Raw genomic sequence first — 25,140 nt, 5'->3', positions numbered from 1 at the left:
CAAAGACTCGAGTTTGAGCTTCATCACGGGGACCGAGACGGACAAACCGTTTGCAAAAACGTTTAAAACACATCTGAGGTTCTACAGGCAGCTTTTCTGGGAAGCGTCTGTGTGTAGCGTGGAAGAAAATTGCAGCTGTAGACCGAAGCACAGATGCCAAGAGACGGTTTTAGAGTTTTGGGCTCAATACACTGTATGACCTTTGACCTTTTTGGACCAGGATTACACTCTGAGGGAAGCAGATCATCATTTCACACCTTCACAGTGCTGGTAAAGGGAACCGTTACACCTTTTACAGAACATTTCTTTCAGTTTGAGTTAATCAATCATTCTGTAATAAGATCCTGATGTTTATACTAACATGGTGTCAAAGTAACCAGAACATCAGGGGCGTAGTCGCTCATCTGGCCTGCCACCAGAACAACCATGACAACCAAAACAAACAGAACTGAAAATGTGACAGTGCGAGAGAGGACCAACCTCCACAACACACTGTTTACAGCAGGAACATCAACAAAGGACTAAAATTTGTTCCTCAAGAGAAGATCGACTCAAAACATCCATCAATCAGAACTGAAATCGGATGAGAAATTAGAGAGGAGATACAATTCAAGTGAGAGGCCTGGAAAATTTGTTAATTTGGCCTAATTAGTAACTCGTTAGCAAAAAATCTGACAAAATGACTGAGTTTTGTGCAGAGTGATGAGTTCTTTCAAACAAAACAATCAGAATGGAAATCCATGGATTAACTGGATCCATTAACTGAATTGTGGATGATGGACGCCACGCCATTGCAACAGCTCATCAGCCTAATAACAGGATTTTAGATAAATTTAAGCCATTAAAAAAACATTTTAAGCACAATTTATTAACCAGAGTCTTGTCCAGGACCCACAATAAGCGATACAGACATATTAAAATGACTTTTAGTGACTTATTCCAAGGTTTTTTTTAACTCTATTTGCTGGTGTAATAATTATTTCTTGAATTAATACAACATTTTATATCAAGTCTTATTTCCATGGTGGTCATATTGATCGAGTTGTTGTCATGGCAACAAAACAACACTGACATCACTGTTTCATGCCTCCAGACGGCCAGCATTTTTTTTCTCATCTCATCTCATTATCTCTAGCCGCTTTATCCTTCTACAGGGTTGCAGGCGAGCTGGAGCCTATCCCAGCTGACTACGGGCGAGACGCGGGGTACACCCTGGACAAGTCGCCAGGTCATCACAGGGCTGACACAGAGACACAGACAACCATTCACACTCACATTCACACCTACGCTCAATTTAGAGTCACCAGTTAACCTAACCTGCATGTCTTTGGACTGTGGGGGAAACCGGAGCACCCGGAGGAAACCCACGCGGACACGGGGAGAACATGCAAACTCCACACAGAAAGGCCCTCGCCGGCCCCGGGGCTCGAACCCAGGACCTTCTTGCTGTGAGGCGACAGCGCTAACCACTACACCACCGTGCCGCCCCATTTTTTTCTCGTATCAGGAATTTTTCTGTCGGTAAAAATGACTTCTTTTCTTCAAAAACTCTTGTGAAAAGGACAAATTTACATGATAAACAGTGCAGATGAGAAGGTAAGTGGTGCACATAATTATGATAATGACCTGAAGAAACATCACACCATGACCTTTTCACTCACTCAGTAAGGTTGTTTTGTATATGTTTATGTAACAGTCCCTTCAAGGGCTCCATAGATTATAATCATGAGATGTGATCTAAGCGACTGTAGGTTCTTACCCAGTCGATGTCTCTCTCTTGACACTCAACACCAAGTCGCTGTAGCACAATTCATCATCACCGCAGTCTTTAGAAAATGGGATCTAATTCGAAAAGAAAAATGAAAGAACCTGTCATTCAATTCATTGAAAAAAAACAAAGAAAAAAAAACTATAAAACTAATGAACACACAACACAGCGAGGTGGGACATGATGCTCACAGAAAACTCCCACATGGTGGGACTGAAGGCGTTCAGGACAGGGCTGGAAGAGTCCGGCTGCTGGAGTCTGATGTCGACTCGGACGGCGATGGAGTCGACGAGGTCAGGAGTGTCCTGAACGTACACCTGATGTTCCTCACACGTCTCGGCCGTGGAGACGCTGATGTCCTGCTGGACCACACGCTCTGAGTTCCTGAACTGACCTCTGGAGCTGACTCGAGACGACTGCAGGTCAGCGTCCAGCGTCATGTTGTACTTAATCTCTGAAAATCAGAATTATAGTTTATGATCTCAAACAGGTTTCCTGACTTTATTCACTATTATGGTGCAAATGTGATCATCTTATTAGTTTTCTTTATCAGTTCTGTTTCGTTATCTGTTCTGAATCACAATCAATCAATCTGCTTCCTGGCTCACATTTATTTAAAAAAAATATCAATAGAAGGTGTGAAATGCTTTGCCAACTTTAAATAAAGTCTCAGATAAACTCATCTAGTACCGTATTTCCTATTACACTGCAACCCTGCTGTAATGAACTTTCGCATATAATGAGCCAAGTTCATGCCCTCCGCCTTTAATGACAAAGCGTCAGAGTCTTCAAAAAAAAAAATCACTGTATCACATCCACACGCAGCATCATTAGGACTAATTACAGTACCATGCACCTGTTCCGGATTAGAGTGCAATCACAGCGCACGCTTATAAAGAGACTCTAAACACACAGACTTGAAGTATACGCGCTGTACCTGGTGTCTCACATTACCAAGCCTTTGTATCTGTATATTGCCTTTCTGGTTTTTACTTTGTTTTGTGTATTTGGACTCTGCCTCCTTTCATCTTTGCCTCTGCCATTCTGTTTGCGCCTTGTGTGACCATCACCCGTTTCATGCCCCTGCCTTTGTCTTACGTTTTTGTCCTGTTTGCCTGCCTGTTTGTAAATACCGTATTTTCTGGACTATAGAGCGCACCTGTATATAAGCCGCATCTGCTCTATTTAAAAAAAAAAAATTAAAAAAAAGATATACAAGCCACACCGGGCTATAAGCCGCAGATATCTATGTTGAAAAATTAGATATTTACTGCATGTACAGAATGATTTTGTACTGTAAATGTACATGTATGTACCTGAACAGATTCTTTCCGAACAGTGCCTTTTAACACGGCAGCAACTTTGCTGATTAAAACGGAACAGAACCAAGAGAAAATAACCGGTATTTATTTACCTTCATTTCTCCTGTGTTTGAAACCACAAGTCACTTTAATCATCTTCGCTGGATTTGAAAATAATTACCAGTTAGTAATTTGTCGTGCGTGTTCTATCTGATAAAGATCTGCTAATTCTTCTTTGCATTGATTTTTCGTCTATCTTATTTTTGATTCTACTTCCGGTTAGAGCGCCCCTAGCGGTGGAAGAAAAATCCACAGAATAGCCGCACCTTTGTATAAGCCGCATGGTTCAAAACCTAGGAAAAAAGTAGCGGCTTATAGTCCAGAAAATACGGTAAACACTCTTCTTGCAATTACATCCATCATTCCCATGCTTGCATGACACACTGAATCATGCATTCCTCTTCCCCCAGAGATAATAAGTACGTAATCCTCAGTTAACAATACATGTTCACGCCATAAAACAAAGGCTTAACGAGTGTTGCTCAGGTGTAGATCACTAACAATTATCGAGAATGCTGATCAAAGGATTGATAAAAGGATGAAATGACTGCTGATACAGCTAAACTTAAAACGTACTTAAAACACAACGGTGTTTTTTTTTTTAAATACCCCCCTGCCCCACCATAAATTACATCATCGGTGATTTGTGACACATGAATGAACTGAATGGTGAAGATTTAGAAAACAGAGCGAGTCAGTGTTTGGACATTAACACCACACGATACACCTCCATCATTTCCATAACAGACAAAGAAATCAATCACTGGTGTTCGTGATCCTTTAACTCAGTCAGTGAACTGTGATAGAGACTCAGAAGGAGAAATTTGTGAAAAGGAGAACGTGCTGAAAATTTCAAATATAAAAGTGAGTGTTTGGTGTGACAAGTGGGTCCATTTCAGTATTACGAACTTTTTTCAGTACAAACTATTTGGACGTCTCCCAAGGAGTTCGTTATAGCAGGGTTGCAGTGTATAACATTAAAAATAAACCAAATAAATGATAATTAACACATAATTCTCAACATTTTGCACTCGAGCTTGAAATCGTCTTGTTCTACTGGCAGATGCTTCTTTTCAAATTTTAGGTGTTTCTTTGTAGAAGGGAGCAAAATGATCTGGCAGTCGAATAGAATAATTTAACAAAAAGAAATATTAGCTCAATTTGCCCAAATTCAAGATATTTTAACTTGCTATAAGGCATCACTTCTTCTGTGTAGTTAATCAGAGAGTTACAGATCCTGATCATTATTTACAAATTAGTTTATTTTCCTTTAACAGCAGGACCATAAAAGTCTTTCATATCTTATTCCAGAGCAATTCGCCAACAATTACAGTTGTAACTCACTAAAAAACAAAACAAAAAAAACTCAACACATTGCACTTTTTGTTAGTTTAATGTTGTGGAACGTTTTTGAAACAAGCTACTTCCTGTTCTTGCTTACATTACAGCAGCTATAAACAGCTGGTCACAAAACGTAAAATTATATCGTAACTATAAAGTAACTGACTGTTACAAAGTTCTGACACTGGAGACTCCTTCCATAAAATGTTCAATAAACGTCTCAATACTTTCAGAAAACTTTACCGCATCAATGATTACACACCGTATCGGACCGTACAAGTCCCTGAACATGAACAAACCGCTGTTACAGGAAATTAATCAACATCTTCTGACCAATCAGAATTCAAGAGCACTTAATTTGTAATTTCATTGTTCATTCATTTGCGCTAGCAACGGTAGCGCAAGTTTTTACTCTCCCTCAGGATCTTTCCACTTTAAGAGAATAAGAAGACGAATAATGTTTTTTATGTTGCTATTTCTTCCTCAGTTTGCAACCAATCATCACTAAATTTCACAAGAATACCACCTCTGGGCTACATTACATTGCTGTGACTTTTGGTGCGGATCTGGATCACCGAACCAGAATGATCCATGAAAAACGGACTTTTTTCAATCGCTGACAACTCTGTCAATTTTCATGATTTTTTTCAAATCATCAGTTTTTTATTTTGTTCAGGTCAGTTAGTGCAAATTACTGCGACTTTAGTCACAGTCTCTATCTAGTTACATTGTGTAGATGTGTCATATACATAAGTGTATATAAAAACAAATATTTTAATCTGTATATAAAATAAAAGTGAAGCACATTATTCGATATTAGTGACGTACCTGCAGGTCCGACAGAGTTTGACGGTTTGAACTCCGCCCTGAAGCAGACTTTGGCTTTAAAACAGGACACCATCTGTCCACCGAAGTAACACAACTTACTCAGGATGCTGATCTGGTCCGGGGTGAACGTGACCCGAGCCGTCACCACCGCCACGCCCCTGGACCTGAAACCACACGGTCACAGAACCACCCATGTAAATCAAACTTCTCGAATCTGATGAAATGTCTAAAGTGAGGTGCATTATGGGTATGTTCAGGCTCAGATGGAGCTGTAACACCATTAACTCCATCACGTTCCAGGGAAGTGGGAAGATGTTCTGGGTTGAGGGGCTCGAATTTTAAGCAGCACCAATATTACATGGGCGTTACTATGACATCACATCAAACCTGAATTTAATTATTAACTCAAAAGCTAATTAATTCTCTACAGCAGCACAGATGTGTTTATTTACAACTCTAACGCAGACCTAAACAATAAGTTTTATATAAATGTGCTCAGATCAGGCTACTTTCACATTCCTGTACCAACAGCTCGTTCCGAGAGATTGCCTGACAATAAACACATTAAAACATGATCTATACAGTTGTTCCCTCACAAACCTCTCTTTTTCCTCCCTTTTGACTTTCAAGAGACTAAAGACGCAGCTTCTGGTGTTACTGTACAAACTCGGAAGTGTAAACTCCTCTCAGATGAAGAGTCAAGTCTCGTTGACCTTCTGTGACATCAAGTATTATTAACGATGCAAAAAATTCGCTGTGGTGTAAGACTTAAAAACTACCCCGACTTCCTGCGTCCTGGTCACATTGGGTCTGTTGAGAAAAGTAGAAATGATGTGAGACTGAAGTGAAAGTATAAGCGTTTTCAGACCAGAGGAACTTTTTCATGGTTCTTAGAACTGTTGGAGGAACGTCACCTTTTTTTGTGCGCGTGCGTGTTCTCAGTGTAGGAACTGAGGACGATTGTAGTTCTTAGAACGCTGTTTTGAGGGATTTCTTTAAAAACCTGTGTAAAATGTTAGCCGTGTAATGTTAAACATGTTCGCTGTGTAACAACTGCACTTAGAGTTAAAAAATAGAAAAAAAAAAAAACATGACAAATGAACCGACAGTGAAGTCCAGGCTTTATGCCTCGGTCACAACCGGCTGTACGTGCTCCTACGGCCGGTCTACGTGCAAAAAATGCAAAGAAACGCACAGAGGGCGCGCGTGTGACGTGCTGATTTTCGAGCCGTAGACTGGCCGCAGAGGTTCTTTGTCATGTTAAACAAACTCTACGGGCGCTTACGTTTTTTTCAGGTTGCAAGACAAACTTACGGCCTCGTGTGTCTTCCGTACGGCCGACGTGCGTCTTTCGTACGATTTGCTGGTGTCAGGTTTGGGCAAAATGTCAATTTTTTTCGTACGTCGCACTTGCGGACTCCGTATGTGTGTCATGCGCCCCACATACATAATTAGTGCGGCCAACGCATGTTCAGATATTTCGTATGTCATCCATGCGTGTCAAGTAAGTCGGCCGTGCATTGTCCGTACGGCGAGAGGGCGTCAATCGCACGAAAACTCGGGTATATAAAGCTGCAGGGGTGCCTACGGCCATTTGTACACGTAGGCTTTGATTGAGAGAAAACCCAATTTCATTTAATTTCATTGCATCGCTTCAATTCAATATGCCGAAGGCAAAAGGGAAGAGGAGGATAGAAAAGGTGTCGGAGACGGAGGAGAGAGAGACGGCGGCAGAGAGGGAGGAGAGAGAGGACAAGGAGCAGTGAGGAGGAGGATGAAGACCACGACAGTGGCCAGCAGGCCAGGAGTTTGAGACGAAGTCTTTGCGGAGGGATTGCCATTTTCACAGTGAGAAACCAAAGTATTCCGAAATATATATACCCCTCTCCAATCGCCGCAGTGCGACAAACGAACGCCGTTGGTACGCACAACATACAGATCGTGCACAGTTCTTGCAACCTTCATACAAAGCCTGGATGGAACGCACGGTCAGTACGATTAGTGCACGGTTGAAGGTGCGTTGGCTGTACGAATGAAGCGACAGCCGTACGTCCGAGCAGCCTCAGATTTCGTGCATGGTACGCACGTTCGACTTCCGGGTTGTACGTTGGGTGCGCGGTGATCTTACTCCTTCATGGTCACCACAACTACGTTCTCCACGAACAAAAAAAAAAAAAAAACGCAGCGATTTGGGAAACGCCAAAAATTGCACGACCAAAAAATCGTACGTCCGGTTGTGACCGAGGCTTTACTGAGTGTATATGCGAGGAGGGATTTTGATACATCTCAGCAAAATATTAAATTCTTCGCTAGCATTTCCTGTTAATGTCATGCGAGCAAGCCGACTTACATCACTTCAGCGTTTCTACTGGTGGTGTGAAGGCAAACAGAAAAAAAAGCTCTTGAAGGTACAGTATGTGGTTCTCTCAGGAGAACCCCGGGGTAGTTCCTCTCGATAGATCCCTAGAACTCTTTGGTCTGAATCTTATATTATAATTACACTAGTTGTAATGTTATTGATTTTAACTAAAACCAAATAATTATTTAAAAATTTATACTGTTACCACCCTTAAGTTAATTACTTACAAATAATAGCATAAAAGGTGTTTTATTCCGTACTTAAAGGTGACGTATTATTCCCCTTTTTCCACAACTTAACACACTTCCCTGAGGTCTGAATGAAATGTCTGACGTTTTGTTCAAAACCCCATGAGGATAAAACAACACAGTTCTTTCTCACGCCGTCTAAACAGCTCTGTTCAGAACAGCCGATTTGAGTCGCTGTTCCTTTAAATTATGATAATGAGCCCCTGCTCACCCCACCCCCCCTTACACCAGCCAACCAGGTCGCACTTTCAACATGAATATTCATTCGCAAAGGCAGTTCTCAAGTCATGAGTGGAGATACTCAGATAAAGGGGCGGGATTATTCTAATGAGCCCTGTTTGTGATGTAGAAAGAGGAGCTGAATCTGTTGAATCATGTTTTCTGAAATCGGAAGCGCAAAAGAAACTGACTGCGTGTCTCATTTCAGAGTTTGTGGGTTGGCAGGCTTTAGATTCCTATATGTATGTGCACAATATTTCCCTTTTAATAAACAGTGATTGAATCTGTAGTGAAACCAGAGGAGAAAAATTCACAATCAAAAGTCGTGATCTTTGAGATGCGTCACGAAAGGAATCGGAAATGTGAAACAAATGCAGTGAAATGGTAAATAAATAAATAAATAAATAAAATTAAAGTTGAGACACAAAAACATTCTGACCACTTTTCTGGCCAAAAGAGTAAAAACTCCAAACTCTGAACCAGGAAAAGGACTCCATTTCCATTTTAAAATATTAAATACAAAACATATGGACATATAAAACTTTATAAAAACATTTATTCTCCGATCTCTTATGCTGCTCATCACTTATGCCTGAAAACTACACCAGCTGTTGCACTCAAGACAAATCAGCAGGAAAAGTCTAATAACTGAAATGACAATTTCCTGCCCCAGACTTCCTATTCACAAACACGCAACTCCAGGGCATGATGGGAAACATTTCCCACTCCAGAGAGTCTCACCAGAGCTGAAGCACTTTCCCATAACTCCCCACAGAGACGTCTGGGACCGAGTCTCCATTCAGATCTCCAGCAGCGTCTAAAGAACGTCCGAAGTACCTCAATTCCGGGTCCAGTTTCATGGCAAGAATTTTCTGCAAATAGAAGTATAAATATATACAGTACTGTGTAAAAGTCTTGGGCACATGTAAAGAAATGCTGTAGAGCAAAAAATAATGAAATGAAATGTTTCAACATTTTAGAAAAATACTATAAACAGTAATCAGTAAGTCATAATAAATGAAACAAAGTCAGTATTTGGTGTGAGACGACCCTTTGCTTTAAAAAAATCCGTCTCAGGTCCAGTGAGTGCAGTTTTATGCGGAAATGATCTGTAGGTTTTCCTGAGCATCTTCCAGAACCAGCCGCAGTTCTTCTGGACACTTTGACTGTCACACTCACTTCTTCATTTTACACCAAAACCCAGCAGCCTTCATTATGATTTCTTTTTTAACCTGAAAAGTGTCTCTTATGGAATATGCTGATCAGATACAAACTTTTTTTTCTGTAACATTTAATTTTGTGCTGAAAAAAAAATGAACGTTTGAAACCAAAATGTTTTTGTAATGTTTTGACTCGATAATGTAGAACTCATAAAATAGAAATCTATAACAAAAGTTTGTATGAAAAAAAAATAGCGTGCCTAAGACTTTTGCACAGTACAGTATGTATATATGTTAATTAAAAGTGCTTGACAAATCAAGCAGAAAAATAAAAAAAATGAAAATTTAGGATAAAATTATAACATAAATACTGAGATAATTAATACTTTAAATAAATCATAGCTTTTACTGGGCAGTCTGCATGAAGTTTGAGCCTAATCCGGAGTTTCACAGTTTCTAAGTATAATTACAAAGAGAGGCTTTAATATTGCCAGATAAAATGGATAAAAGATGAGATTAGATTTCATGTATTTATCGATCTGTGGAGGTTCCACAACATTAAACATAACAATATGTCAATGTCTTCTGATTAATTATTTTAAAAATGCTATTCTTTGGTAATTTGCTGCAATATAAGAGGACGTGCTGTTATACAACCCCAATTCCAAAAAAGTTGGGACACTGTGTAAAACACATAAATAAAAACAGAATGTGATAATTTGCAAATCATGAAAACCCGATATTTCATTGAAAATAGTACAAAGACAACATATCAAATGTTGAAACTGTGAAATTTTTATTGCTTTTTGAAAAATATATGCTCATTTTGAATTTGATGTCAGCAACATGTTTCAAAAAAATTGGGATGGGGCGTGTTTACCACTGTGCTGCATCACCTCTACTTTTAACAACACTCTGTAAATGTTTGGGAACTGAGACGACCAATTGCTGTAGTTTTGAAAGAAAAACGGTGTCCCATTCTTGCCTGACATACAGTTTCAGTTGCTCAACAGTTCGGGGTCTCCTTTGTCATATTTTGCGCTTCATAATGCACCAAATGTTTTAAATGGGAGACAGGTCTGGACTGCAGCAGGCCAGTTTAGCACCTGGACTCTTTTACTATGGTGCCATGCAATTGTAGAAAAATAATCAACTTCAGGGTGAAAACAGTTCATCTACTCCATCACACCAAGTCATCATTGATTGTTTTCTTTCAACATCACAACACTGAGTGTTTTATTCCTTATGTAGTCTCTTTAGCCAGTGACTGAAGATGGAGAATTTTGGCTACAAAAAAATCCATTTTATTTTATTCTCGTCTTTTGTTTTCTACTTGAACAGTTACTGCTATATATTATATTAACTCAAATTTTTTCAGAGCATTTGGTCACTCTAAACATCAGTTAACATCAGGCGTTATGAGGTTCTGGTTAGAGCGCTCCTACCTGTGAGCTCTGGCTCCTGATACTCTGCGCATCTCCGTTGTAAATATAAATGGCTCCATGGCCGTTCTCCTCCAGCGGGGCTCCGACCACCACATCGGTAAAGCCGTCCAGGTTGAGGTCAGGAACAGCGGCGATGGCCATTCCGAATCGAGCGTTCTCCAGTGGAGAGGAACCTTCCAGAAACCCCTGGTTACTCAAGAACCCCTGTAGATACATCAACCAAACAGAACAGAACAAAAAGACGTTGGAGGTTTATCACTTTTTCAGTGTCAGTGTGGCTTCCGTGGATTTGGAGCAGTGTTTTTCTTTAACAGCTTACGTCAGTAATGGTGAAGATGTACACTTTGCCCATCTCCTTCTTCTCCTCACTCATGTACATTGGCGCTCCAACCAGCAGAAGATCAGTAACACCGTCATGATTCACATCCAGGGGACAGAGCACGCTTCCAAAGTACGAGCCGATCTGAAAATCCGTCCAAAAACAGGTTCGTAACTGTAACACAACTTTACAAAGCGCTGACACCGGACTGGAGACTTCCGGTCTCCATAAACATTTTATTCTCCTGAGAGAAAACTTCATCATCAGTGATTGTTCTTTATAATCCATTACTGTTGCGAGGCCAGCGTACATGTCCCTGTGAACAAGCTGTTACTATAGAAACAATAACATCGAACGTAAATTAATCAACACTTCCGACCAATCAGAATCCAGAATTCGGTGGGCTTGCTGAAATTCTCAATTCTGATTGGTCAGAAGCAGGGGTTATTTACCTGATCTCCTCTCTGTGAGTGTCGGATGTCGGGTTGTTGCTGCGTGTTCAGTGTGTACACCACGACCTGACCCGTGTGGTTGGAGCGAGGAGCACCGGCCACAAAGTACTCAGTGGAACCGCTATACAGAGTGGTCACCGAGTAGCCTACACACACACACACACGCACACACACACACACGAAAATGACAACAACAGTGAACAAACACTTATTGTGAAGAAAGGTTTTGCAGTGTGAGGTCTCATGTCTGATCCAGTTTCTGTCAGTGACGCTCTGTTTGATTGATTGATTACTTTATTCTGAACAATAAAGAAGATATAAAAATAAAAAAAATTTAAATTAAAAATGCAATAATCAAAACATCGTCATAAACAAACAGAATAGCGTAGCCACAAGGCAGTAACTTAACAATGTTCAGAAAGGATTAGGTGATCCAGCACACTTTGCATTTTCTCTGCGGAAATGTAGTCGAGTCCCAGCTTGTGCTTTCTTTTTAGCGTCATTGTGGCATTTATATGCTACACAACGAGTCATACGTATTTAAAAACTGATAAATTCAGTAAAAATACTTGCAAAACTATGATGTAAACAGAGAATATAAACAGCCGAGTTGCTCCAAGCGACCGCTACCTGACGTCATCGCATACGGCACCACCGCAGGAAGCCCATCGGGCATTTTAAAGAAAATTCATTTTTCTTGAACACTATTTAGTCTCCGAAAATGAAAGTTTGATTTTTGAAAAGTGCGACTGCTTTTACTTAAAGTAAATTTGAGAATAAATCCACTGGAGGATCCCTTTAAGTGAAACTGGATATGTGGTGTAACTAACCCGAGCCACTCACCCAGCAGTGAACTGTGGTTTTTATCTTCAAGGATTTGCTCAAAAGCTTCTTTGGGGAAAATCTCTGATTTCTGAGCAGTTTTATGCACCACAGTTCCGCTCCATCCGTACGCCCCAACAGCCCCCAGCATCATCACATCCTGCAGAGACACAACGCACGGAGAGAAGGGTTAGGAAAAAAAAAAAAACACATAATAAATGTAATTAATTGGTGCGAGTGAAAAATCCCAGAGATCTCACACCTTGTTCTTGGTTTGGTGTGCGCTGAACCCAACCTGCGACATTTCCATCTGAAATTCGCCACCTGTACCAGTGCCTGAGGAAAGACGGGGACATTAACTCTTTTGTGCAGAGCGTCCTCGCTGATGGACAGTCAATTCAGGGCAAATTTAAATGTAAATTCTTCTCATTATCTTGATTTCGGTCTCGAAGATAATTGCCATTTTCAGTTTGGAATGTTTCTGGTATATTTTTACAAACTGTGTGCACAAAATCCCAAATTAAATTAATATTTTAGTATACAATTAATGAATTAATTGGCTATTTATTTTTGTTAATCAATCATCCAACCAATCAGTTAATTTTTAATTGCATAATATATATATAAATCAGCTGCATTATGCAACACAGTACTAAATTGTCCAAAAATGTCCATTTTCTATCACTGTGGTCAACATTAAATATTTTATACCTGAAAGTTAATATTTTTGTTTATATACATATTACAATTTTTAAAAAAATTCAGGTGCATTTTTAAAATCTTTTTTTTTTTAAACTTGTGGCGTTCCTATACATGGACAATTTGTTTAATTTGGAATGCAAGTGATTTTTTTTTTATTTTAGAGAAAGTAAAAATTCATAAAAGAAGTGCAGTTTTAAGAATGTGGATACGTCTTTAATTTATGCATGAAAGAGTTAATATTCAAAATATAACTTGGAAGATTTACATGAAATCAGGATCATGACTTTTGGTTGAGAATCAAAGCCAGGATTCTGTGAGGAGTTTTGTAAAGAACGACGTCAATAACGACGTGAACACATTCTTCCATTTTAAAAAACGTGTGCTGTTTAACGCTTTACGTTCAAATCCGAGTACATTTATACACAATTTTTCCACTTTTACTTCAAACTCCTGTTAGGTTTTGACACAAGCTTTTACCAAAACTTTATCTTCACCTTCGATGTTGAAGATCCGATCTCCCAGACTTCCAGCGATCTCCTGGAGAGCCTTTTCAGATGACACGTTGAAATAATATTTATCTGAAGGACTGCTGGCGATTGATTTGATTTCCTCAACGAGATTTTTGCTGTCGATGTTTTGCCTTGTGTAATACCCGAGCACCTGAAGTTCATAAAAACAGTAAGGCGGGACGTGAGACAGCAGCTGAACTCATTCAGAACAGTGCGTCGGGTAAAAGTTGTAAGGCATCAAAATATTAAAGAAGTGATTTCAATAATATCCGTAACTGTCAAAATAATGTGAGTTAATCAGGGCAGATGGAAGTTATGACCTGCTTAAAATAAAGAAATTACGAATAGATTTTGTTTGACTCACTCTGGTAATTAGCTTTTTTTTTTTTTTTACCCCCCCCCAAAATAACCTGCTTGTTTTCTGTTGGTTCACAAGTCAAAGTCAGCATGATGCTATGTTACGACCCCCTGTGCCCCCTTCAGGTCCTTCCCTGTCAGTGCATGGGCAGAGCTGGGCGTGGTTAAACTGATTAATATATTGAGTGCACCTGTAGCTGGGGTGTAACGGTAAAAGGGGTCCTCCTCTCTCTCTAGGAGGGGCATTTTTAGGCACCTAGTTTGATTTTCCTTTCACACGGGGATTTTGGTTACTTCTTCCCCTCCCCCCACCTGTTTATCTCACCATCTCTTTTTCTCCGTTTCCCCCATTGGTCCACATACTGGCACATTTAGTCTACTAGTAGCCACGGTAGGGGACCCGGAAATTATGACTACAATAAGGTTTTTTGATTGATTTGCATTGTATGTGGTCTAGAGATCGATTTTAGCTTGGTTGCTAAAAGTTGCACTTTAGGCATTTTTCTAATTTGCATAATTTATTCATAATTTATTCACAATTAGCAAAAATCTCATTTTTGATAAGATATGGCTCTTGCGTGGTAAAAGTGGTGATACAAAAGCCATATTTGGCCAGAATGACTGTCAGGGGTCACTTCTTTCAAAATGCAGATGTTGCCATCTGAATTCCAAGATGGCCACCTAAATTCTTCAAAATGCTACTGCGTGAGAACCAAAGGCCATACAAACAAATTTTTAGTGTCTAAATACATGTTTTCAAGGGTGAGCTAAACACGGAGTTAAATAAATAAATAAATAAAAAGAGTATTGTAGGACATCTGATAACTTGTCAATATGGCCACTTTTCCAAAATGGCCACCAAAACTCTCCAAAAAGCTTCTGTTTGAGAACCAAAGGCCCTACAGTCAAAATATCAGTGTCTAATTACAACCCCGATTCCAAAAAAGTTGGGACAAAGTACAAACTGTAAATAAAAACGGAATGCAATAATTTACAAATCTCAAAAACTGATATTGTATTCACAATAGAACATAGACAACATATCAAATGTCGAAAGTGAGACATTTTGAAATTTCATGCCAAATATTGGCTCATTTGAAATTTCATGACAGCAACACATCTCAAAAAAGTTGGGACAGGGGCAATAAGAGGCTGGAAAAGTTAAAGGTACAAAAAAGGAACAGCTGGAGGACCAAATTGCAACTCATTAGGTCAATTGGCAATAGGTCATTAACATGACTGGGTATAAAAAGAGCATCTTGGAGTGGCAGCGGCTCTCAGAAGTAAAGATGGGAAGAGGATCACCAATCCCCCTAATTCTGCACCGACAAATAGTGGAGCAATATCAGAAAGGAGTTCGACAGTGTAAAATTGCAAAGAGTTTGAACATATCATCATCTACAGTGCATAATATCATCAAAAGATTCAGAGAATCTGGAAGAATCTCTGTGCGTAAGGGTCAAGGCCGGAAAACCATACTGGGGGCCCGTGATCTTTGGGCCCTTAGACGGCACTGCATCACATACAGGCATGCTTCTGTATTGGAAATCACAAAATGGGCTCAGGAATATTTCCAGAGAACATTATCTGTGAACACAATTCACCGTGCCATCCGCCGTTGCCAGCTAAAACTCTATAGTTCAAAGAAGAAGCCGTATCTAAACGTGATCCAGAAGCGCAGACGTCTTCTCTGGGCCAAGGCTCATTTAAAATGGACTGTGGCAAAGTGGAAAACTGTTCTGTGGTCAGACGAATCAAAATTTGAAGTTCTTTATGGAAATCAGGGACGCCGTGTCATTCGGACTAAAGAGGAGAAGGACGACCCGAGTTATCATCAGCGCTCAGTTCAGAAGCCTGCATCTCTGATGGTATGGGGTTGCATTAGTGCGTGTGGCATGGGCAGCTTACACATCTGGAAAGACACCATCAATGCTGAAAGGTATATCCAGGTTCTAGAGCAACATATGCTCCCATCCAGACGACGTCTCTTTCAGGGAAGACCTTGCATTTTCCAACATGACAATGCCAAACCACATACTGCATCAATTACAGCATCATGGCTGCGTAGAAGAAGGGTCCGGGTACTGAACTGGCCAGCCTGCAGTCCAGATCTTTCACCCATAGAAAACATTTGGCGCATCATAAAACGGAAGATACGACAAAAAAAAGGACCTAAGACAGTTGAGCAACTAGAATCCTACATTAGACAAGAATGGGTTAACATTCCTATCCCTAAACTTGAGCAACTTGTCTCCTCAGTCCCCAGATGTTTACAGACTGTTGTAAAGAGAAAAGGGGATGTCTCACAGTGGTAAACATGGCCTTTTCCCAACTTTTTTGAGATGTGTTGTTGTCATGAAATTTAAAATCACCTAATTTTTCTCTTTAAATGATACATTTTCTCAGTTTAAACATTTGATATGTCATCTATGTTCTATTCTGAATAAAATATGGAATTTTGAAACTTCCACATCATTGCATTCCGTTTTTATTTACAATTTGTACTTTGTCCCAACTTTTTTGGAATCGGGGTTGTATATGTTTTCGAGGATGATCTAAACACTGAAACCAAACATATTATTGTAGGCTATTTGATATCTTCCAAAGATGGCTGCCTCTTCCAAGATGGCCACCATTACAAATCCAAAATGTAGATGTACTTGCCAGAAACATCCAATGTCTATGCTTTCTAAAGTACCATTTACATACTTTGTGATCTAAGGATTTTAAAAAATTTGGGGATATGTTTTCTAACCAGAACCATTATAATATTATGTATATATTCGTAATTCAAAGACGACAAGAAAGAATATGTAACTTCACACACTATTCATGTTTTGACATCATCAATACAACAAACTTTGACATTAATATTTTAACAAATCAGTTCACATTACATATATGTACATTATAATCAATGAGCTGCTGTATACTTTAGTCCTCTTCATCATCAGGTTCATCAGTGGGTTCTGTGTGGGGATTCTGGCAGCCATCACCTCCTTCACAGTTTCAGTAGTCAGTGCAGGGCAGCCTTTCCTTTCTACATTTACAGTTCTTTTGGCATGACTTGCACCCACAACTCACGACATCCAGAAGCTGAGGAGGGCCCACTGGTTGGGTGGATAGTTCAGGCATAACTGCTTGTTCAGTCACTATCCACCCAAAGCTAGTGACGTCTTTTGCCATTTCCAGTGGCCTATCCTTGTCTGCAACTTTCCACAGCAACACCTGAAGGTGAGCCCGCTGAGTATGGAGTTGGAGGTTTTCATCTGTTGATTGCAGTTTTTTCAGAGCAGATGTTTTTTTTTTCTGTTTGACATCAGGCTTCAAAGGCTCCTCTGTGACTCCCAGATGTTTTATGATAATTGATTTGTTTCCTTTCCTCAAGCATCCAAATTCATCAACTAATGCAGGTGGAACCGCACAAAGTTCATATTGGAGTACCTCTTCTAGATCAACATCACTCTTGCCCCTTTTCCACCAAAGCAGTTCCAGGGCTGGTTCGGGGCCAGTGCTTAGTTTGGAACCGGGTTTTCTGTTTCCACTGACAAAGAACTGGCTCTGGGGCCAGAAAAACCGGTTCCAGGCTAGCACCAACTCTCTGCTGGGCCAGAGGAAAGAACCGCTTATGTCAGCGGGGGGGGCGGAGTTGTTAAGACCAACAACAATAAAAAGACCGCGAAAGATCGCCATTTTTAAGCGACAAGAAGCAGCAGCTGTACAAACGCGAACTCATCCATTATTATTATTATTGTTGTTGCTGCTGTTGCTGCTTCTTCCGTGTTGTTTTTGCTTTGATATTCGCGCCAAGGTTTATGTGAACGTAGCGACGTAACTGACGTATACAGCGACGTAATGACGTATACAGCGACGTAACTGACGTATACAGCGACGTAATGACGTGGCTCCGCTTAGCACCGCAAGCTATGGAAAAGCAAACTGGTTCTCAGCTGGCTCGCAAGTTGAACGAGTTATGAACCAGCACCAGCACTGGCCCCGAACCAGCCCTGGAACTGATTTGGTGGAAAAGGGGTATCTGTGGCCATCTTGGAATTCAGATGGCAACATCTGCATTTGGAAAGAAGTGACCCCTGACAGTCATTCTGGCCAAATATGGCTTTTGTATCACAGCCTTTACCACACAAGAAGCATATCTTACCAAAAATTAGATTTTTGGTAATTATGAATGAATTATGCAAATTAGAAAAATTGCCCAAAGTGAAACTTTTAGCAACCAAGCTAAAATTCATCTCTAGACCACCTACAATGCAAATCAATCAAAAAACCTTATTGTAGTCACAATTTCTGGGTTCACTATGGTGCATATAGGACTGGCTACTAGACTAATTCATTGCACCCACTCAGACACGTCATTATACTCATGTTCCCCTGGACATATGGTGTTATTTTTTGCTTTCTTCTCTAATAAATTATTAGTCTGGTTTAAACTTATATGCTTGTTGTTGTGTCCCTTTGTTATGATGCGGTGTGGAACGAGTCTGCCGTAACAGCTAAAAGTAATCATGACCTGAAGAAGACGCGTCTACGTCAGATTAGATTCACATTCCACGTTCCCCCCCCCCCATCGTTTGGTCTGATCTTAAGCTAATGCTGGGATCAGATGACACAAATTCAGCCTGATTTTGACATGATTTTGTTGTAGCTGACAAATTTCCAGTCTCGAGCCTGAACATCAGGAACAATGAACTGGTCTTGCAGTGTGACATAATCGAAGAACAGTGACATGGCCCTGCGATACCCCAATGAAAAGTCTAGCATGTCAGAATTTTTGGTATTTTCTCGTCTAGTCTGACGAACACCTACGCCTAATAGCCATGATTAACAGTTTCCTGACCCTCCCTTCAGGATGTCAGTGACGATGGATTGGAGTCAAATGTGTAGAGTTTCCAGTCTCCTGTCCAAGACATGGCAGGAATTTCTGGCACTATGACAGTCTGATCTGACACAGTGACCATCGTGAAAAACAAAATCGTGTCGTCTTTATAAAGTCTAAATAAATGAGTCAAACTGTAACCACGTGGTAGAGCCATAAAGGTGTTTTAACTACAATATCCTGGTACTTGGCACAATGATGCTGTCAAAGATCATAAGAACCTCTGAACCAACAGATGTACAACAGCACCAAGGCATCATGGGTCGTGACGTACTCACAGCAATGCCGAAGCGAGTGATGCCATCTCTCTCACATGCTGGAATGACTTTGTTTCTCTTGAAGTTATCATACGACTCTCCGTCAGTCACCACCACCATCACTTTACTGGCATCCGGACGTCCTCCGTTTGAAGGCAGAAAAGCATTTACCCTGTCTCACACACACACACACACACACACATGAAAACAAGGTCTGATGTCTCTAGTCTGGATGTGCACAAGCAACCTCAGCGAGATCACACACACACCTGGTGTACTCGATAGCTTGGAACGTGTTTGTCTCAGTTCCACCTTTCTGAGGAATTTTCAAAGCCGCCTGAATGATCGAGTCTCTGGTTTTATATGCGTTCAGGGTGAACTCCATTTTGGGAGTGACGCCATACTGAATGACGCTGACCTGCTCAAACATGAAATCATATAAATAACAACAACAACAACCATAATAAGAAATAAATCATTGTGTCACCAGACACGACCAGTAAAGTTTAACCTCGAGCGCTGTTACATGCCTGAGACTGCTGGGGTCCGATATCAAGGTTTTTTAAGAGCTTCTCAAGAAAACTCACAACAGGAGGCCAAGGATAAATACTGTTCGATCCGTCCAGAACGATCGCGATGTCCATCGGCCCGCCGCAAGCTGCAGAACAAATCATCAGAGTGTAACTGTACAATTCAAACTGTGTGTGATGGGATATACAGTGCTGAGCGTAAATGAGTGCACCCTCTTTGAAAAGTAACATTTTAAACAATATCTCAATGAACACAAACTATTTCCAAAATGTTGACAAGACAAAGTTTAATATAACATCTGTTTAACTTATAACGTGAAAGTAAGGTTAATAATATAACTTAGATTACACATTTTTCAGTTTTACTCAAATTAGGGTGGTGCAAAAATGAGTACACCCCACAACAAAAACTACTACATCTAGTACTTTGTATGGCCTCCATGATTTTTAATGACAGCACCAAGTCTTCTAGGCATGGAATGAACAAGTTGGCGACATTTTGCAACATCAGTCTTTTTCCATTCTTCAACAACGACCTCTTTTAGTGACTGGATGCTGGATGGAGAGTGATGCTCAACTCGTCTCTTCAGAATTCCCCAGAGGTGTTCGATTGGGTTCAGATCAGGAGACATACTTGGCCACTGAATCACTTTCACCCTGTTCTTCTTCAGAAATCCAACAGTGGCCTTAGATGTGTGTTTAGTCATGTTGGAAAAGTGCACAAAGACCAAGGGCACGGAGTGATGGTAGCGTCTTCTCTTTCAGTATAGAGCAATATGTCTGTGAATTCATGATGCCATCAATGAAATGCAGCTCCCCGACACCAGCAGCACTCATGCAGCCCCACATAAGGACACTGCCACCACCATGTTTCACTGTAGGCACCATGCATTTTTCTTTGTATTCCTCACCTTTGCGACGCCATACAGTTTTGAAGCCATCAGTTCCAAAAACATTTATCTTGGTCTCATCACTCCAGAGTATAGAGTCCCAGTAGTCTTCATCTTTGTCAGCATGGGCCCTGGCAAACTCTAGGCGGGCTTTTTTGTGCCTGGGCTTTAGGAGAGGCTTCTTTCATGGACGTCATCCATGCATGCCATTCCTCTGCAGCGTACGCCATATTGTGTCACGGGAAATAGTCACCCCAGTTTGGCTTTCTACTGCAGTGAACTTGCATGCCAATTTTCTTCAACCCTTCTCATCAAAAGACACTCCTGTCAAGGTGTTAACTTCCGTGGACGACCTGGACGTCTCTGTGAGATGGCTGCAGTTCCATCTTTCTTAAATTTTTGTCCCACTTTTGCTACAGTATTCTGACTGATAAGTAAAGCTTTGCTGATCTTCTTGTAGCCTTCACCTTTGTGGTGTCAAGAGATTATTTTCTTTGGGGAATTCTGAAGAGACAAGTTGAGCATCACTCTCCATCCAGCATCCAGTCACTAAAAGAGGTCGTTGTTGAAGAATGGAAAAAGATTGATGTTGCAAAATGTCGCCAACTTGTTCATTCCATGCCTAGAAGACTTGGTGCCGTCATTAAAAATCATGGAGGCCATACAAAGTACTAGATGGAGTAGTTTTTGTTGTGGGGTGTACTCATTTTTGCACCACCCTAATTTGAGTAAAACTGAAAAAATGTGTAATCTACTTACTTACTTACCCTTTTTACGTCTGTTTGAAACACTACTAGTGCGCCAGACGGTGCATGTGAGTTTGTAGCCTCCTCCTCCAATAGTCTCTATCTAGAGCGTCACTGGCCAAAAGGCCCCAGTCCTTCAAATCGGCAACCACTAACTCTTTCCATGACTTTCTCGGTTGACCCTTCTTCTGTTTCCCAGCCACTTGCAGGTTTGTGATGTCTCTGATGGTTTGGGAGCTGCGATGGACGTGGCCAAACCATCGAAGGCGCCTGTATCTGTATCTGATCTCCGAGAAGAGATCAGCCAGGCCCAACTTCTGGCGAAGGTCTTCAGTACTGGTGTTGACACTCGGCTTAATGTGGCACGTCCAACGCAGCATACAACCCCCATCAACGCCAACCCCCAACCTGGTCCTCCAGGTTGGGGGTTGGCGTTAGGAAGGGCATCCAGCCGTAAAATCTTCGCTCCAAATAAAGTCATGGAAGTTTGTAGTAGTAATCCAAGTTATTATTACTAACTTTACTTTCACATTATAAGTTAAACAGATGTTATATTAAACTTTGTCTTGTCAACGTTTTGGAAATTGTTTGTGTTCATTGAGATATTGTTTAAAACGTTACTTTTCAAAGGGGGTGCACTCATTTATGCTGAGCACTGTAAAAGGCATCACATACACCAGTTTTACATGAACATAACGTTAATAAAGAGAAGAACAGGACTGAGTGTCTTCGTGTGCTAACATTCTGCAGCTGTACCTGTGGACCTTACGCTCACAATGATCACACGGAGTTGAACCCACAGTGTTCGATTGAACAGAAATTCAGTTCTTATTGGACTCAATCGTTTGTAATCTAATCTGATCGAAGTGTACATATAAAACATTTTACATACTAATCAAGAAGGCATGTAACGATTCACGATTCCATTTGCTCATGATATTTTTGGGGGAAAAAATGAAGAAAATGTTATTACCAAAAAAAAGCAACATTTATTTTCCTATTCTTTATCAACTTAAACATTCCTTTTATTAAAGCTGTACTGCCTTTCAGATTTTTCAAGTGTAGGTCATAAAAAGAATTATTTTTGTTTAGTGACTGAAAGCTACTGAATTTGAATCACAGACTTCCCGTTTTAGTATTATTTTTTAAATAGAACAATTAATCAATTTACAACCACGAGGCCCTCAATTCTCCGCTATTTTTTCCTGCTTCACCATGACCCGATTCAAGATACTACGCCATGCATCACATCACGTGGTGGGCTTTCCCTCTTTGCACAAGGTATTGTGGGATACAAATTTGAAACAGGAGAGAAAAATGGAGGACGTGAGTGTGCGAATGAAACGTGAAAGACCGACTACAGTAACGGAAAGAAAGCGAAAAGAAACCCTAACGGGCAATCCTTTGATCACCTTAATGACTCGCCATTCACACCCAGCCTCCAGCGACCCACACCAACATGATGCCTCAATGACACCTTAGATGAGCTGGTCATCAGAATTCTGATCCTGATTCTGATCCAGGAGAGGATAAATATCTGATACTCCCTATTAGTCAGACAGAACTGAGGAAGCCTTTTGGACGAGAGGTGAAACGTTTTCAAGAATCTTCAAGCAAGTCCAGTTGCCCATTTCTACCACCCACAGTTTATTATGACCTGGATGATTGAGAATCTTCACAGACATGAAAAGAAAAGACGTTATGTTATATACGAAGGAAAGGAAACGCAGGACCAAACTAATAAATATCGGGGGTCAGCGAGCACCTCGGTGTGACAGAATGATGGAACGGTCAGTGCACGCTCAAAGGTAAACCTGTAGATGGCAGTAATGCGACACTGTGGATGCCAGCTGCCGTATACGAACATTTGTAATTCCTCCATTTGCTTCACTTTTCTTTATCTTTCAGCGGTCTGTAAAAAGAGAGAGAGCTCTGATTTCTTGTTAAATCGTTTTGGAGTCAGACAGCAGCTCTTTTCCATTTTAGATCTGTTTGTTGTGCGTTTCTGCAGCATTAGAGCTGCGTTACTTCCGCCTACAGTGAAGTCACATGTATTTGTCCTATTGTATGTTATTGCTCCCTCTGCTGTCTAAACAGCACAATTACAGCTAAGAAAAACTAAGATCATGCAGCATGATGAGGATAATCACAATTCTTTTTTTTTCATTGATTCAAATCGTTATAAATTTGTATTGTGATTTATCATTGCATGCCTATAATTGAGCCTGACTGAACAGATTTTTAAGGTAAAATGTGAATGTGTGTGTGTGTGTGTGTGAGGAAGAGAAGAATATCAGAGTTGAGTCGTACGTTTTAGTGAAGGAGAGAACGCTGGTTGTGGAGCAAACAGCCGGCTCACTTCCGCACACACTCCTCGGTAGAAATACTGAGTAGCACAACCCTGAGCCCAGAGAGGCCCGCATGTCTGAAACACACACACACACACACACACTTAACAAATCTGTCCACTAAATAATAACCACATTGTACCATTTCTGTACCACTGCATTCCATCGGCACGTTTACCATAAATCCGCCGGTTTTGGTGGTCTGTGTCGGGGTCAGACCCAGACTCATGTTCACGTCGATGTTCTTCACATCTGGTATCTTGACAGCATCTGAAAACAAAAATAGACAACGAGTTAAATGTGCAGCATGTGGGCAAAATAAGTCACATACTTTACAGACCACAGCATCGTTCAGCTGTGTGGAGGAAAGTTCTCTGTTAACTGTGTAGCAGCATTACATCATTATGACCCTGTAATGCACTTCTTAATGCTTTCCTGCTGTCACACACACACACACACACACACACACACACACACACACACACACACACACACACGATTGTTTTCAAGGACAGGCTGGAAGTTGCAGAGCAGATTTTGTGTCTCATCTTTGACAGTAAGACTTCTTATGAAGCTGGTGGCTATAAAGCATTATACAGGTTTTATTGAGCCTACAGCATCCTGTAAAGCTGCTCTGAAATAGATAAATGCTTGAGAATGTGTTGAATGAACATTCTGATGACCGTAAGCAGGCTACAGCCATTAATAAACAAACAATAATTTAACCACTTTAGACAAGATTACAAAGGCCCTGCAAGTAGTTCAATGCATTTTAATGCATTATAGAACCTACACAATCCTGTCTAAACGCTCACACATAGTTAAATGCATTATACCTTAAGTGTTGTATAATCTCTGTAATCCAGTGTAACTGCTCATAACGAGGTCAATATATTATAATGTGTTAAATAATGCATTATATTACATACACAAGTGTTTTACTGGGAAATACACCACTCACATTTCTCATCCGAGTTCCATCCGGGACATGGAGAACCAAAACCAGGACATACAGTTAGGTCCATAAATATTTGGACAGAGACAACATTTTTCTAATTTTGGCTCTGTACATTACCACAATGAATTTTGAACAAAACAATTCAGATGCAGTTGAAGTTCAGACTTTCAGCTTTAATTCAGTGGGTTGAACAAAATGATTGCATAAAAATGTGAGGAACTAAAGCATTTTTTAAACACAATCCCTTCATTTCAGGGGCTCAAAAGTAATTGGACAAATTAAATAATTGTAAATAAAATGTTCATTTCTAGGCGGCACAGTGGTGTAGTGGTTAGCGCTGTCGCCTCACAGCAAGAAGGTCCTGGGTTCGAGCCCAGCGGCCGGCGAGGGCCTTTCTGTGTGGAGTTTGCATGTTCTCCCCATGTCCGCGTGGGTTTCCTCCGGGTGCTCCGGTTTCCCCCACAGTCCAAAGACATGCAGGTTAGGTTAACTGGTGACTCTAAATTGAGCGTAGGTGTGAATGTGAGTGTGAATGGTTGTCTGTGTCTATGTGTCAGCCCTGTGATGACCTGGCAACTTGTCCAGGGTGTACCCCGCCTTTCGCCCGTAGTCAGCTGGGATAGGCTC

The 25,140-nt window shown here is 40.7% G+C and overlaps 1 protein-coding gene across 1 annotated transcript in view; it reads right to left on the bottom strand.

Moving 5' to 3' along the window:
- itga2.2 (integrin, alpha 2 (CD49B, alpha 2 subunit of VLA-2 receptor), tandem duplicate 2) overlaps window positions 1-25,140 on the bottom strand; it is a 100,045-nt gene that overhangs the window by 31,497 nt on the left and 43,408 nt on the right. Inside the window, exons 4-18 of the mRNA XM_060908828.1 lie at window positions 23,734-23,825; window positions 23,518-23,632; window positions 19,572-19,699; window positions 19,311-19,459; window positions 19,063-19,213; window positions 13,519-13,684; window positions 12,585-12,658; window positions 12,344-12,482; window positions 11,501-11,646; window positions 11,049-11,192; window positions 10,730-10,933; window positions 8,866-8,996; window positions 5,299-5,462; window positions 1,960-2,222; window positions 1,760-1,842 (exon numbers count right to left, since the gene is read on the bottom strand). Coding sequence (XP_060764811.1) covers window positions 1,760-1,842; window positions 1,960-2,222; window positions 5,299-5,462; window positions 8,866-8,996; window positions 10,730-10,933; window positions 11,049-11,192; window positions 11,501-11,646; window positions 12,344-12,482; window positions 12,585-12,658; window positions 13,519-13,684; window positions 19,063-19,213; window positions 19,311-19,459; window positions 19,572-19,699; window positions 23,518-23,632; window positions 23,734-23,825 — 2,149 coding nt within the window. The remainder of the gene's footprint in view (window positions 1-1,759; window positions 1,843-1,959; window positions 2,223-5,298; window positions 5,463-8,865; window positions 8,997-10,729; window positions 10,934-11,048; window positions 11,193-11,500; window positions 11,647-12,343; window positions 12,483-12,584; window positions 12,659-13,518; window positions 13,685-19,062; window positions 19,214-19,310; window positions 19,460-19,571; window positions 19,700-23,517; window positions 23,633-23,733; window positions 23,826-25,140) is intronic.

Source organism: Neoarius graeffei, chromosome 25, assembly GCF_027579695.1.
Source record: "Neoarius graeffei isolate fNeoGra1 chromosome 25, fNeoGra1.pri, whole genome shotgun sequence".
Lineage (NCBI taxonomy): Eukaryota > Metazoa > Chordata > Actinopteri > Siluriformes > Ariidae > Neoarius > Neoarius graeffei.
This window is presented reverse-complemented; position numbering and strand designations above follow the sequence as displayed.